The sequence below is a fragment of the Phacochoerus africanus genome, chromosome 12 (assembly GCF_016906955.1).
Source record: "Phacochoerus africanus isolate WHEZ1 chromosome 12, ROS_Pafr_v1, whole genome shotgun sequence".
NCBI lineage: Eukaryota > Metazoa > Chordata > Mammalia > Artiodactyla > Suidae > Phacochoerus > Phacochoerus africanus.
Window position 1 is genome coordinate 63,353,028 of NC_062555.1, and position 14,360 is coordinate 63,367,387.

The 14,360-nt window shown below is 50.8% G+C and overlaps 1 protein-coding gene across 1 annotated transcript; it reads left to right on the forward strand.

The window, feature by feature from the left end:
- Positions 1–10,009: 10,009 nt before the first annotated feature.
- Positions 10,010–14,120, forward strand: GJD4 (gap junction protein delta 4). The gene is made up of 2 exons (XM_047754648.1): positions 10,010–10,958; positions 13,192–14,120. The coding sequence occupies exons 1-2, from the start codon at positions 10,895–10,897 to the stop codon at positions 14,118–14,120; spliced, it is 993 nt and encodes a 330-aa protein (XP_047610604.1). The 5' UTR covers positions 10,010–10,894.
- Positions 14,121–14,360: the final 240 nt, after the last annotated feature.

Sequence of the window (14,360 nt, forward strand, 5' to 3'; positions counted from 1 at the left end):
TGTCACCATGCACTCCTCCCCCTCCCCTCCCTTCCTCCCTCCCCTCCCTCCTCACTCCTCCCCTGTCCCCTTGCAGCACAGCTGAGGCTTAGTGCTGGGGAGGCCTCACCCCAGTAAAGACACACATGTAAACATGAAAGACTTTGGAAGCCACCCAGGAAAATCTGCACAGTATTTTTTTTCTTTCTTTCTTTCTTTCTTTTTTTTTTTGCCTTTTTCTAGGGCCGCTCCCGCAGTATGTGTAGGTTCCCAGGCTAGGGGCCTAATCAGAGCTGTAGCTACTGGCCTACGCCAGAGCCACAGCAACGCGGGATCCGAGCCGTGTCTGCAACGTATACCACAGCTCATGGCAATGCCAGATCCTTAACCCACTGAGCAAGGGCAGGGAACGAACATGCAACCCAGTGGTTCCTAGTCAGATTCGTTAACCACTGCACCACGACGGGAACTCCCCTGCACAGTATTTTCAATGTAGCTTTTCCCGCAGAAACAGAACCCCATTCGCTCCAGGCTTCCTACGCAGGAAGCTCTCTTCCCACCTGTCCCTCGGCACCTCCCTGATGGGGCGGAACAGACCTGTCCCCATAGTTTCCCGCTGGGCTGAAGTCAGGAAGGCAAGGTGACCTGGCAAAGGTCGCAACTGCTCCTAAAACTGCCCCGGAGGCAGGGCCCCCCTACACCTGTCACCAGTCTCCAGGAGCCTCGTCCTTGGCAGAGAGACAGCTGCACTCTTAGCCTTTTAAAGAGGCTTAGCGATACCTATAAGCACAAGCAGCATATAAGACTTTTATTTTTATGGCTGCTAAATACAGATGCCACGCAGATGGCGCCCGGCCTCTTCACGGCATCAGACAGGCTCCAGGAGCGGCTGTTCCAAAGCTCGGCTGGGCCTTCCTTCCCTTCAGGCCTCCGCTTAAGTGCTTTAGAGAAACTGGACACTGGGGATTCCATTTAGGGCCACCAACTGTCCCCTCCCCTGAGGCCAAGGCCCATCCTTTGGCCTGGAGGGGTCCTGCTGGACTGTGGTTTTCTTTTCTTGCCCTTGCAAGTTCTCGTTCCGAGGGACGTTTTCTAGCCCAGGCTGTGACTGTCCCTGGTGTCTTCATGTGGCTTGTTCTTCCTCATTATTCTCAGCTCAGATGTCATCACCTTGGTGGCCTTTTCCGCCATCTCATCTGAAGTAGCAGTGACCCCTCCCTGCCACCCCACACTCACATCAGCCTCCATGTCCTGGTCATTTCTGGGTCTGTCACCATCTGAGAGCATCTGCTGCCTCTCTTGGGTTTAGGTTGTTGGTCTCCTCATCCAGGCAGTGCCTACCTCCCCCCTCCTGTAACAGACCCACTGCTGCTCAGGAAGGGCAGAGGTCAGGGGGTGTCTCTGAGCGGGGGCCGGGGGGGGGGGGGGCATGGGCACAGACCTGGCAAAGCTAGTGGTTTGGGTGGTACCATGTTGTCCTCCATTCAGCACAGCTAGAAAACTTACTTAGAAACAGGCCCAAATCACCACCGATATTTCCGGCATTCAACCCCGCTTCACCCCAATGCCAGAATCATTGTCTTCATTGATAACTTTGCATTTTCAACATTTAAGTTAGCATATGGTCACTAGCAGCATCACGTTTCACTGTCATTTCATAGGCATTTCTTATCATACATATGGCCTTCCTTGCCGAAGGAAGAAAATGCAATGATTCAACAGAGACATTTTGAATGTCTTTGGCCACACCTGTGGCACGTGGAAGTTCCCAGGCCAGGGATCAAACCCGTGCCACAGCAGTGACAATGCCAGATCCTTAACCCATTGAGCCACCAGGCAACTCCCCGGCAAGCTTTTTAAGCTGAACACTTCCTGGATCTCACATAGGCTAGGAAGACATTTAAGTTGCAGCCGGCCAGAGTGAGCTACCTTGTTAAACATGGAAATTCAGTAAAGATGCTAGAAATGCAGTTCTTCAGTCGGAGGACCAAACTGAATCCACTCTAACGAAGCTTCACATGAGTGTCAGAAAGATGAAGCTGGTACCGAAACAACTCAACCGCCTGTCAAATCCAAAGTCAATACTTCCTGAAAGAAAATAAAATCCAGGCATTCGACAAGGTAACATACATAGTATCCAGCATTCAATAAAAATTAGTCATGAGAAGAAGCAGGAAAACGTGACTGATAAGGAAGAGAAAAATCAGTCCACATCAACAGACCTGATGATGGAATTAGCAGACAAGGACTTGAAGACCAGATATTCTAAATATACTGGAGAAGTTAAGAGAAAACAAATATAATGAGAAGAATGGCTCTATTAACATCAGGAAAATATACTTCAGGATAAAGACTATTACTAGAGATGAACAGGGTCATTTCATAGTGATGAAAGTGTCAATTCATCAAGAAGACATAAAAATCTCACTACACAGGCATTTCATGACAACCTTTGAATGACATGAAACCAGTCCAACGGGGGGCGGGGGGACATCAGTAGCTGCTGTTTTATTTATTTATTCTTGTCTTTTCTCTTTTTAGGGCTGCACACGTGGCACATGGAGGTTCCCAGGCTAGGGGTCCAAATGGAGCTGTAGCCACCGGTCTACGCCACAGCCACGGCAACGCAGGATCCTTAACCCACCGAGCAAGGCCAGGGATCGAACCCGCATCCTCATGGATAATACTCAGATTCGTTAACCCCTGAGCCACGACGACGGAAGCTCCCAGTAGCTGCTGTTTTAACTCAAAAAGGAAAATACTGCACAGCTATTTATTTGCAAGGTCATCGTATCACCAAAGATTGATTGAGCAAGGGGACTATCCTGGGGCATTGTGGGGGTAAAAGGAAAACAGCTTCAACAGATTTGGCTTTGACCCCAAGGAGCTCACAACAGGACTGAAATACAGAACACACACACACACACACACACACACACACAGATTAAAAGATTAAAAGGTATGTCATGTATTTTCCTTACATGTCCTTCTGTGAATTTTTTTTTTTTTTTGGTCTTTTTAGCTATTTCTTGGGCCGCTCCCCCGGCATATGGAGGTTCCCAGGCTAGGGGTCGAACTGGAGCTGCAGCCACCGGCCTACGCCAGAGCCCTTCTGTGAATTTTTGAATCAAATCATTAGGCTCTTATTGGCTGTTTTCCATCGTGAAAGATTAGTGCTTGGCTCACCAACGTGGTGGCTGCTTAGTCATCCCTGTTTATGCCCAAGTGGCTACATGACGCCCTCCTCGTTCAGTTAGAACCCACAGAACTGGGAACCAGAGGTCCGCTTTGGTCCCAAGGAGACTTGTGATGAGCTGCCGCAGGCCCCTACTTTCACTTCTCTTAGGCATCGGTGCTCCCATGCAAGGGGGGTACTTATTAAACAAACAAAAAAAAAAAAGGAAAAAGATTTGTTCTCAGGGTGATTCACACTCATTGTGGTTCATTAAACCAGTAAAGCCCCACTTAAGATGAGACTGGAGGCTTGGGAAAAAGCATCCTTAAAGATCCACTTGATACACGTAACTTAATCTTTGAAAATTTAGTCATGTTTCCCAAGGAAACTGCCTGGAGGGAGGGCCGGGATTAGAAGGGATTACGCTAGAGAAGAGCTTGTCCAGAAATCCCAACTCCGTGAGCAGGACGGGCTCTTTGTTCCCTTTTAATAAGCAGTTGAATTTGTGCTCCTTCTTTCCAAGAAAGACAAGAGTAGCTCACCAACAGACCTTCAGCAAGCTTCCCTGGTTCCAGGAAGACCCAGAGAGATGGTCTCTTCCAGGCTGCCTGAAAGTGAGAGCGTCTCTCTGGAGCTTCCCCAGTGTCCCCAGTGTTCCCATCTCTGTGTCACATGGAAAGACCGGGGATATTGGGGTCAAATGAAGGGGATGGAATCCCAGCCTTGTGTGGTCTCTGTGGTCTGAGGCAGTTGTGTGATGTCACGGAGCCCTATGTTCTCCGCCTGTAATGTGTGTGTGCGTGCACACACACACTCACTCTCTCTCTCTCAGTGGAGAGATTCCTCCTCTCCTTCCCGCTCTCTTTGTGCTCCTGCTACAGGTGCATCATTCATTGCTGTTACCCGACCATATCTTAGATCTCTCGGGATCTAGAGAGTTGGTCACTGTTCTTACAGGCAGAAATGTCCTTGTGCCCCTCCCTGTCCTTGGGAGAAGGCTGCTGTGTCCCCCTCACCAACATCCTTAGACCTGCCTGTGTCTGACGCGGGAACCTGTCCGTGTGTCATTGCTGGATGAAACCCTCCCTCTTTTCCAGAAGGACCCAACAAGCTCTCCAGTACCTTTAGAGGACAATAGAAGAACCAGCTTCCTCCCGCCCCGCAGAGTGGCTTCCCTCCTAGACGGCAGCGCAGGCGCCCCCCTACCGGGTGAGGGCCCAAGAGCTCTGAGGTCCAGCTCCTCGCCCCCGGCTGGGGGACCTTGTGCGCTCCAGGGAGGAAACACGTCCCCTGGCCGTGGCGGGCCTCACTCCTGGAAGGACAAGCACCTTTTCGTCTCTGAGCTGCCCCTGCTCCTCCCCGGATCCCACCCTTAGATGCAGAGCCACCTTTCGCCACCTGCACTGAGGCCTGTCTCTGCTTTCAAGTGGAAGGAGAGCTTGGCTGTGGCCTGGCCGGTTTCCGTGGAGGTCGCGACGGTCCCAACTGGTCCTTCCCTCCTCCACCTTTTCTTTTGGAGAAAACGTGCCCTGAAAACGCGGCCTGGGGAGACCCCCGTCTCTCACGTGGCTGGTGGGCGGGAGGGACACTGGCCCGCGGAGGATTCCACTGTCGCCTGCTGGTCCAGACACCACAGTCGCGGTTTCCGAATATATCCCTCGCTCGACAGACAACGCTCATCACTTGTCCCAAAGCAAAGCGCCTTGGATGTTTGGAGGGTGAGCGCTGAACAGTTGTGCGTTTTAAAATAGATGGAATTCCGTGATTCCCGCTCTGGTATTCCTCGGTGGAGAGCAGGCAGAGGGAGGCGGGGGAACGCGGGCTGCTCTGCGCCCCTCTCACCCCGGACTTGGCGTCCTGGCCACCCCGCGTCGCCTGCCCTGCTGCAGGTCAGGTGCTTAGGATGCACTTTCCGTCCTGATTTTTTTTTCTCTTCTAGACTTAGCGCAGTGAACTGGCTCAGATCTAATTAACTCTTGGTTGAAGCCAGAGCCCACTCTGGCTCTGCCCGGGGACCCCACCTAGGACTCAGCGCTGAGACTGCCAAGCCCATCCCACCCTTCCCACTGTCATTTTCCAATGTTCCACTAACTTTTCCAAAATAATACGGGCAAATCATGAAGTTTGGGAGGAATTTGATGGCTTCTTCACGAACTGCCTTCAGATCCTGTCTACCCCGCTGCTTCCCACCCCCTGCTCCCCCCCACCCTCCTCTCCTGCCCCCCACATCCCCCTCCTCCCCAAAGCCCCCTCTTCTCCCCCCACACCCATTCTTCTCCCCCCACTCCCACCTGGGGTCCTCCCTGTGAGGTAGGGGTCCTCCCTGCCAGGTGAGTGCCCTCTTGAATTCCCATGAAGCAGCTCCCCTCCTGCTGCACTGTCACTGATTCTTCACTGCTTATTCATTTTTTTGTGTGTTTATTTATTTCTGATTTTGTCTTTTTGGCATAGGGAAGTTCCCAGGCTACGGGCAAATGGAAGCTGCATCTTCGACCTGCACCACAGCTCAAGGCAATGCTGGATCCTTAACCCACTGATCAAGGCCAGGGATAAAACCTACCTCCTCATGGATACTAGTTGGGTCTCCTAATTCTGAATCACAGTGGGAACCCCTATTTATTTTTTTTAACTGAAGTATTGAAATCCCCTGGTGGCTCAGTGAGTTACGGATCAGGCATTGTCACTGCTGTGGCTTGGTTTGCTGCTGTGGCACAAGTTTGACCCCTGCCCCTGGCCCTTCCACATGCTCCCAGGTGGGGGTGGGGGGGAGCGGCCCAAAAAATACTGCACAATTTTATAGAATTTACAGGTGTACATATAGTGATTCACGATTTTTAATAGTTCTGCTCCATTTATAATTATAAAGTTTTGGCTGTATTCTCTGTGCCATACACTCTCTCTTTGTAACTTATTTTATGCATAAGAGTTTGTACCTCCGACTCCCCTGCCCTTATGCTGACCCTCCCCATCCGCTCTCCTTTCCTGCATTTTCAAATTCTCTTTCTGCTAAAAGGAGCCCATTAGCTCTTCTTTGAATGCCTTCCCAAGATGTGGCTGCATGCTCAGCAGGTGCTCAATACATTTGGAAGGAATGCAAGAAAACAAGCTCAGACTGGTAAGGTTTGCTCAAGGTCAAACACTGGTGTTTGGAGCCAGGACTGAACCCAGACCCTCTGACCTTGAAGTCTGTGCTCTTTCCCTAATGACGTCTTTGACGACCAGCAACTGCTTTGATGAAGAATTTTGAACTGCTTTGGCTCCACCTGAAAACAAAACTCCAGGAAAAGGAGCAGGTGTCTATGGCAGGTGCAGCGGCCCCGTGCTGGACGCCTGCGGTGGTCATGCCAGGAGAGTGTGGATGCTGGGGAGCAATGCTACTGTGTCCCTGGTCCCTGTTCAGCAGTGCGGCCCCTGCTTCACCTTGTGACCCATGCTGAGAAGTTGTACTGGGTCCCATGATGCCTACACAGGCCCTGGAAAGGATTTGGGGGCACCGAGTAACTCTTAACATGTGCTAAGTGGGCCTGGGTCTGGGTGAATTCCAGAAGAGAGTAGAAGTTTTGAGGAAGAGCTTGTGACTCCCTCCCCTGCTTCCACTTTTTTGTTTTTTTTTTGGCTTCACCCGAGGCATGCAGAAGTTTCTGGCCTAGGGATGGAACCTGTGACCCAGCAGTGATCATGTTGGATCCTTAACCCATTGCACCACCAGGGAACTCCTCCCTGCCTCCGTCTTTGTGCAAATGTGTCCTCCCTAGGGGGCTGCCTGGCCGCCTCACCCTCCTGGGCATCCACTCTTTGCCTCTCGGCTATATTCTCCTCCCTGGCACTCCCCTCCATCTGGTGAGGAATTCACTTTGCTGAAAATACCTCTCTTGTTTCTTGTTGGTGTTTCCCACCGGGATGCAGGTTCAACGAGGGTGGCCATCTCTCTCATTCTCTGCCATTTCCCCGGTGCCGAGAACAGTGCTGAGACCAAGCAGGTGCTCAGTAGAGACTGAACGAACTGTGTTCATCACGTGATGAATAATATTTAAGAGGCATCCTTGAGTCAGAGCACATCAACAGTAACAGTGACAGTAAGAGGGCGCCTCCCTCCTGCCTGGGTGATGGCTTTCATTTCAGCTGAGACCACGGTGTCTTATTCCATTCTGGCTGCTGCAACAACATGCTGGACACTAGGTGGCTGAGGCACCATAGATATTCATTTCTCAGGAGTTCCCTTCATGGCGCAGTGGAAACCAATCCGACTAATATCCATGAGGATGCAGGTTTGATCCCCGGCCTCTATCCGTGGGTTAAGGATCCAGCGTTGCCGTGAGCTGCGGTGTAGGTCTCAGACTCAGCTCAGATCTGGCGTTGCTGTGGCTGTGGCATAGATCCGAGGCTACAGCTCTGATTCCACCCCTAGCCTGGGAACCTCCATATGCTGCAGATGCGGCCCTAAGAAATAAATAAATAAAATAAAAGGGCACTAATTCCATAAATCACCCCCAAAGATCCCACCTTCTAATACCATCACCTCGGTGGAGTGGGATTTCAACATATGAATGGGGGGGGGGGCCCGGACACACACATTCAGACCGCAGCTCTCAGGAAGGCTCTTCTGACTTCCTGCCTAACACCTGGGGCCAAAAAGCAAGCTGGGGGTGGGCTTGTGCTTTCTTCACAAGGAAAGCTGGATTCTGAGTGACCGCTGGTACCTGGCTATCTCTCCTTCCCGTATAGTCCCTCTGGCCCCATCTGCTTAGATTCCAGTGGCGCCTTAGAAAGATTTCCATGAAAAGGTTAAAATAAGGCAATTTCAAATACTCAAAGGGCTAACATTGTGCCATGCAGGTAACTATGCAGGTATTTCTGCTATGCAGAAATACAGTAACTACTTCTTCAACATTCTGGATGGTAGAAAACTTCTTTGTGCTTTTGATGTTTCACGGGTCTGACTTTTCTGGCCATGGGGTTCCCACTGTGGCACAACGTGATTGGCAGTGTCTCTGCAGTGCCAGGACGAAGGTTCAGCCCTCGGCCCGGCACAGGGGGTTAAAGGGTCTGGTGTTGCTGCAGCTATGGTGTAGGTCGAAACTTTGGCTCGGATCTCATCCCTGGTCTGGGAATTCCATATGCCACAGGGTGACCAAAAAAAGAAAAAAAAATCTTTTTGGCCAGGACAGGGATCGCAAATATCACGTAAGCTCTCTACTGAGGCCAGGGAGTCGGGGCCACACCTTTCATTTCCACCTGTGAGATTAGGAAGGTGGGCTCAACGGATTTTAAGGTGACATCCATTTCCAAATTTGCATGAATCACCAAGTCTCTGGAGAATGGAATTTGGGGGGGTTGCGTTCCCCTTGGGGACTCATCTGTGCTGTCTTGTGGATAGGTGAACCCCTCAGAAGTAAGTGCAGAAAAGGGAAGGAGAAAAGGAAAAATCATGTCCCTGACTCCCGCTGGCTTTCTTTCCCCCTGGGCTGAGCGCAGAGCTCCCCCAGATCTCCCCCACCCCACAGACACACGAATGGAAAGCTCCCCATCGATTCTGGGATAATGGAGAGGGAGGCACGTGTTTGATGCTCTGGCTACCTCCCCCTCCTGTCCGTCCCCCGTCCTGCTTCTGGCAGCCATCTGGGTTAGGATTTCCCGGAAAAGCAAAAATGCCTCCCAGCAGGAGGGAGAGGAAGGCAGAGAATGGGGACGGGGTGGACTAGGAGGAGGGAGGGCAGAGAGGTGGAGAAGACGCCCTGGGGTGAAGGAAAAGCTGAGGGTGGGAGCCCTGAGGAGCAGACCCAGAGATGCACCAGCCGCTCACAGGCGTCGTACTTCATATTGTTAAACCATTTTCACATCTGCAATTTCACGTTGCATGTCACAGCCACTCTGTGTAGGTGATGGGCACGTTTTTTTTTTTTCTTTTTTCCTGCTTCACTGATGAGAAGACTGAGGCATGAGAAGCTCTAGTGATTTGCTCAAGGTTACAATAGTCTAATTTACTCCCCATTCAGAACAGCCTGCCTAGATCATACAGCAAAATTCAATAATTGCTTTTCTGGTATTTCAAGTTTAAGTCAATAGCCTGTTTTTTTTTTTTTATTTTAAGCATACTTTAATAGCCAATATCTATTAGGAAATAAAGATATTTTCTTTTATTTTTATACTTGATCCCTTGAACTACTAGTCCCATATTTTAACGTGACTGCAATTTCTCTAAATTTCATTGTTCACGTCAAAGCATTTGACTAAAATATAGCAAAACTACTGTTCCTTTCTAAGGGGTCAAAATGTTTTCTGTGGGTGGCAGAGTGTCACGTGGATGAAGATGAAAGCAGCTTTGTTGTGTTCCTCCTCTGGGAATCTTTCTAGGGTTATTACTAAAGTCAAGAATAGATCAGAAATGGAGAAAAGATAGGAAATGTCAAGAAGAGCTGTCGTGGAAAATTGAAATGATTCCTTTTCAAGTTCACGAATTCCATCCTGATGACAGACCTCCAGCCTTGCGGGATGGGCTCTTCCCAGATAGAAAGGTGGCAGCCATGAGGGGATCTGATGCAACGGTGATTGATGTCGGCACGTCCAGACGGTGATATTTTATGATGAGTTTAACCGACATTTGTTAGGCTGATTCAATGGCCGCAGCACCCGGGCTCGACAGGGCCAGGACATAACAAAAGGAGGCAGTACCCCACGAAGGTGTCTGGGGACAGTAAGGGACTGAAATGCCACTGGTTCAAGTTTTGCACACCCCCTCCATGCCGGATGCCCTTTTATTATTATTATTATTATTATTTTTTTGGCTGCCCTGTGGCATATGGAGTCCCCAGGTCAGGGACCAGATCTGAGCCACAGTTTTGACCTAAGCCGCAGCTGTGGCAACACCGGATCCTTATCCCACTGTGCCAGGTCAGGGATCGAACCTGCATTCCAGAGCTGCCAAGACGCCATGACTCCCGTTGCACCACAGCAGGAGCTCTCAGGCTGGGTGCTCTTAACCATATCATTTCACGTCTGTCTCCCACAAACTCTACTGCAAGACGAGGCTATTGGGAAGATCCAGTGACTCCCCGAGGACCAGGTGGCTCTCTGAGTGAAGGGTTCTTGTCATTAACCCACGGGGTGGCTCTCTGAGTGAAGGGTTCTTGTCATTAACCCACGGGGTGACTGTCACGGCCCAATGTGGGGACACGCATCCCAGGGGCAGATTCATGCTGGTACCCACGGTATGAGAGTTCAGAGCTCAGGACCAGATCCTTTGGGGCTCGAGTTATGGTGGCTTAGGCTCCACAGAACAGATTAAACGTGGCCATTTCAGCACTTCTTTCACAAGTGAAGTGGTTACGGAAATGCTTTCAAGGGGGAAACTCCTCCATCACAGAGATAGATGGTGACTTGGCTGGTTAAGAAAACTTTTCTTTCTTGGGCGAAACGTAGTTTCTATTCTGTCCTGAAGCGTGGGCTCTCCTGGTGGAGACACGTGAGCACTGCCAGGGGCCTGGAATGTCCCAGGAGGGTAAGAATAGCCACGACAGAGACGGCTCCTGCTGGCCCCTGGTCACTGCAGTTGTCAGGAAGGCTTTGCCTCAAACAGCTCGGGGCCGTCTCGACTGGGCGTCAGAAGAACCAGCCTCCGCTTTCCCATTTCTTTCACCTGCAAGTCCTTTGTAGCTAAGATACATTTATTCCTGAGAAGATTCCCCACCTCCTTGGAAAACACGGGCTCCAGCAGCCTTGAGTCTGGGACTCCCTGGAAGCATGGACCAGCCAGACCTGCTGGGCTTCCTCGTCATTACCTTAAACTGCAACGTGACCATCGTGGGTGAGTAGCGTGATTTCCCGCAGAGCTGGGTTGCTTTTCCTGGTCCTCCCCTGAGTAAGGCCTGGGCTCCAGCTTCCCTCTGGTTCTCCATCACTTAAGGAGGCTCCACCATCATTTAAGGACGTCTTGGGAGTGAGCGATGAAGAAGAAGGGACCGCTTCTTGCTGATATTTGGGGGCCGAGCAGGTGGAAGGGGTGTGTTTGTGTAAGTCTTCTCTGGTGACATTGCCAGGAAAAGGAACAATACAATCAAAGTTAAGACAAATGCATGCCCCCGCATGTAGCCACATGATTATGACATCAATCTTATAAGTCACCCACAGAACATTAAAACGCTTCAGTCCTGGGGGGGGAGCTTTTCGTTCATCTTTTTAGGGTGTATCCTTGAAGCTTAATTTGTAAAGATTAGTAAATTCTCTCGTGCACTTTGAACCAAATCTCAATTGTAGTTTAGTTTTTTTTTTAAACAAAGAAAGTAATAAAGTTTTCTGAATTTGATGTAGCCAAGTTAAATTTTCAGAGAGGTGTGGGTATCCCAGTAAAGGAATTGAGGAAAGGATTGAAATATGACCATGAAGTGGTTGATATTTTTTTTATTCACTGCTTTTTAAACAAAGTCAACCTGTTTTAAAAGTTTGAGTGAATGACTTAATCAGGTAATGGTCACACAATCCTTGAGTTTAACTGCCTTGATTCATAGTAAAGTTTAGTTTTGCTGATAGCAGATGACAATTTCTGATCTCATCAGAAAACAACATATTTACAAGTTCTTTTGATGGGATCTTGAACATATCCCAAAATAGTTGACTCCTGACATGAAAACAGGACTTGGAATTTATCTTGATCTCTAGGTTGGCCTCATTTATTCATGGTTAATTGAAGAAAGACAAACCTCAGTTCGTAATAGCTGGAATAGGGGGAAAGGAGTTCTGAATTCTTGAAGAGTCTTCAAAATGGAATATTCTTAAGAAATTTGATTTCAAGGCCCAGCAAGCAGCATTAATACAAGCTCTGCAATTTCACAAAGATCATGTGGACTATTACTGTAGAGAAAACTCATGAAACTCAGCAGCTTGTGTTTGCTATACACAGTTACAGGAATGCACTAACATCCTTGAAAAGGCTCATTCTTTTAAGAGGAAGACCTTATTTACATCAGCCCAACTCTCTTTTTAGACGTTTCAGTTCAGGAGACATTACCCAAGGTCTGAACTAGCCAAACCAGATCAAACATTTTCGAATCTATGCTTCTTTAAATCCACTAATTTCAAAGCGTTTTATAAACAAGTACAGACACACCTCGTTTTATTTCACCGATACTGCATTTTTTTTTTTTTAATGAATTGAACATTTGTGGCAACCGTGCCTCCAGCAAGTCTGCCGGCATCCTTTTTCCAACAGCATTTGCTCACTTCAAGTTTCTATATCACATTTGGATAATTCTCACACTATTTCAAGCTTTTGCATTGTTACTATATTCTGGTGAATTGTAGTCGATGATTTTCCATGTTGTTACTACCACTGGCTGAATTTTTAGCAACCAAGTATTATTAATTTAAGGTATGTACACTTTTTATTTTATTTATTTAATTTTTAAAATTATTTATTTATTTATTTGCTATTTCTTGGGCCGCTCCAGCGGCATATGGAGATTCCCAGGCTAGGGGTCGAATCGGAGCTGTAGCCACCAGCCTACGCCAGAGCCACAGCAACGCGGGATCCGAGCCGCGTCTGCAACCTACACCACAGCTCACGGCAACACCGGATCCTTAACCCACTGAGCAAGGCCAGGAATCGAACCCGCAACCTCATGGTTGCTAGTCGGATTCGTTAACCACTGCGCCACGACGGGAACTCCATGTACACTTTTTATAATGCTTGTGCACACTCAATAGACGAAGGTATCATGTAAAGGTAACTTTTGTATGCACGGGGAAACTAAGGAAATCTGTGCGACTCATTCTTTGGGGTGGTCTAGACCCAAATCTGCGGTATGGACCTGAATCCGCAGTATCTCTGAGATGAACCTAAGTCAGCACCGCGTGGGACGCTTTGCAAATGCTCCTTCGGTGTTTGTCCGATGAGCTAAGTGGCTGATCCTGTCGCTGTGACTCAACCACATGCTGGTGCACTTCGTGTTCTGGCCTCAGCCCCAGTAAGGACTGAAAACGGTTGCCCCCAGGAGATGTGTCTGTCTGGCTGTGATAGTGCCCTTCCTGCTTCCTCTTTCTAGGGAAGGTCTGGCTGATCTTCATGGTTCTGCTGAGGATGGCGGTGCTCATCCTGGCCGGGTCGCCCGTCTACCAGGATGAGCAGGAGAGGTTCGTGTGCAACACGCTGCAGCCGGGATGCGCCAACGTTTGCTATGACATCTTCGCCCCCGTGTCCCACCTGCGGTTCTGGCTGATCCAGAGCGTGGCTGTCCTCCTTCCCTTCGCCATCTTCAGTGTCTACGTGCTGCACAAAGGAGCCGAGGTGGCGGCGCGGGGACCCCGCGGGCCGGATAATGGCCCAGAGGACGCCGACCCCCTTGACCTGACCTCCAGGGCCAGGCGCTGCCTGACGGTGCCGGACTTCTCCTCGGGCTACACGGCCCACCTCTGCCTCCGGACGCTGACGGAGGCAGCTTTCGGTGCCCTGCACTACCTCCTCTTCGGATTCTTGGTCCCTAAGAGATTTTCGTGCACGCATCCTCCCTGCACCGGCGTGGTGGACTGTTACGTCTCTCGGCCCACAGAGAAGTCCATCCTGATGCTCTTCGTCTGGGCGGTCTGCGCGCTGTCCTTCCTGCTCAGTGTCACGGACCTGCTCTGCAGCGCGCGATGGACGACGCGCGGGCGACCCAGCCCAGCCCCGGCCGGGAGGAGGCCGCCTCAGGGGCCGGAGGACGGGGCGCGGGAGGGACGCGGGGCGCACGAGGGCGCGGGGCTGCGCGCTCGCCGGGGCCTGCGCAGCGGAGGGCGGGGGGCGCACAGTCCGGCGGCGGAGCCTGCCGCGCGGGGGCGCCGGGAGCTGCCTGGGGAGGACGAGAGTGACGCGCTGTCCTCCGTCAGCGACCAGCCGCCGGTGGCCGGGCCCGGAGCGGCGGCCCCGGGGTGGGAGGAGCGCCCCTGCGCGTCGCGCGCCAGGCTCCCGGGCCCCGGCAAGTCCGAGTGGGTGTGAGCCGCCCCGGTCCCGAGAGCGGCGACCGGGACCGAGAAAAAGGGATCCGCAGAAAGGCCCGCTGGCGGGGCAGGCTTGGCCAGAGGCTCTGATGCAGCGCCCCGCAAATTTAAGTTGGATAACGCCTTCTGCGGAAAACTGCGCGTGGCGTTCAAATGCGGATGAGGGCTCGGAGGATTAGCGACCGAGCGTCAGGTCCCCGAGGTTGCAGTGCTCTGGTTCTTTTGTCTCACGTTACTG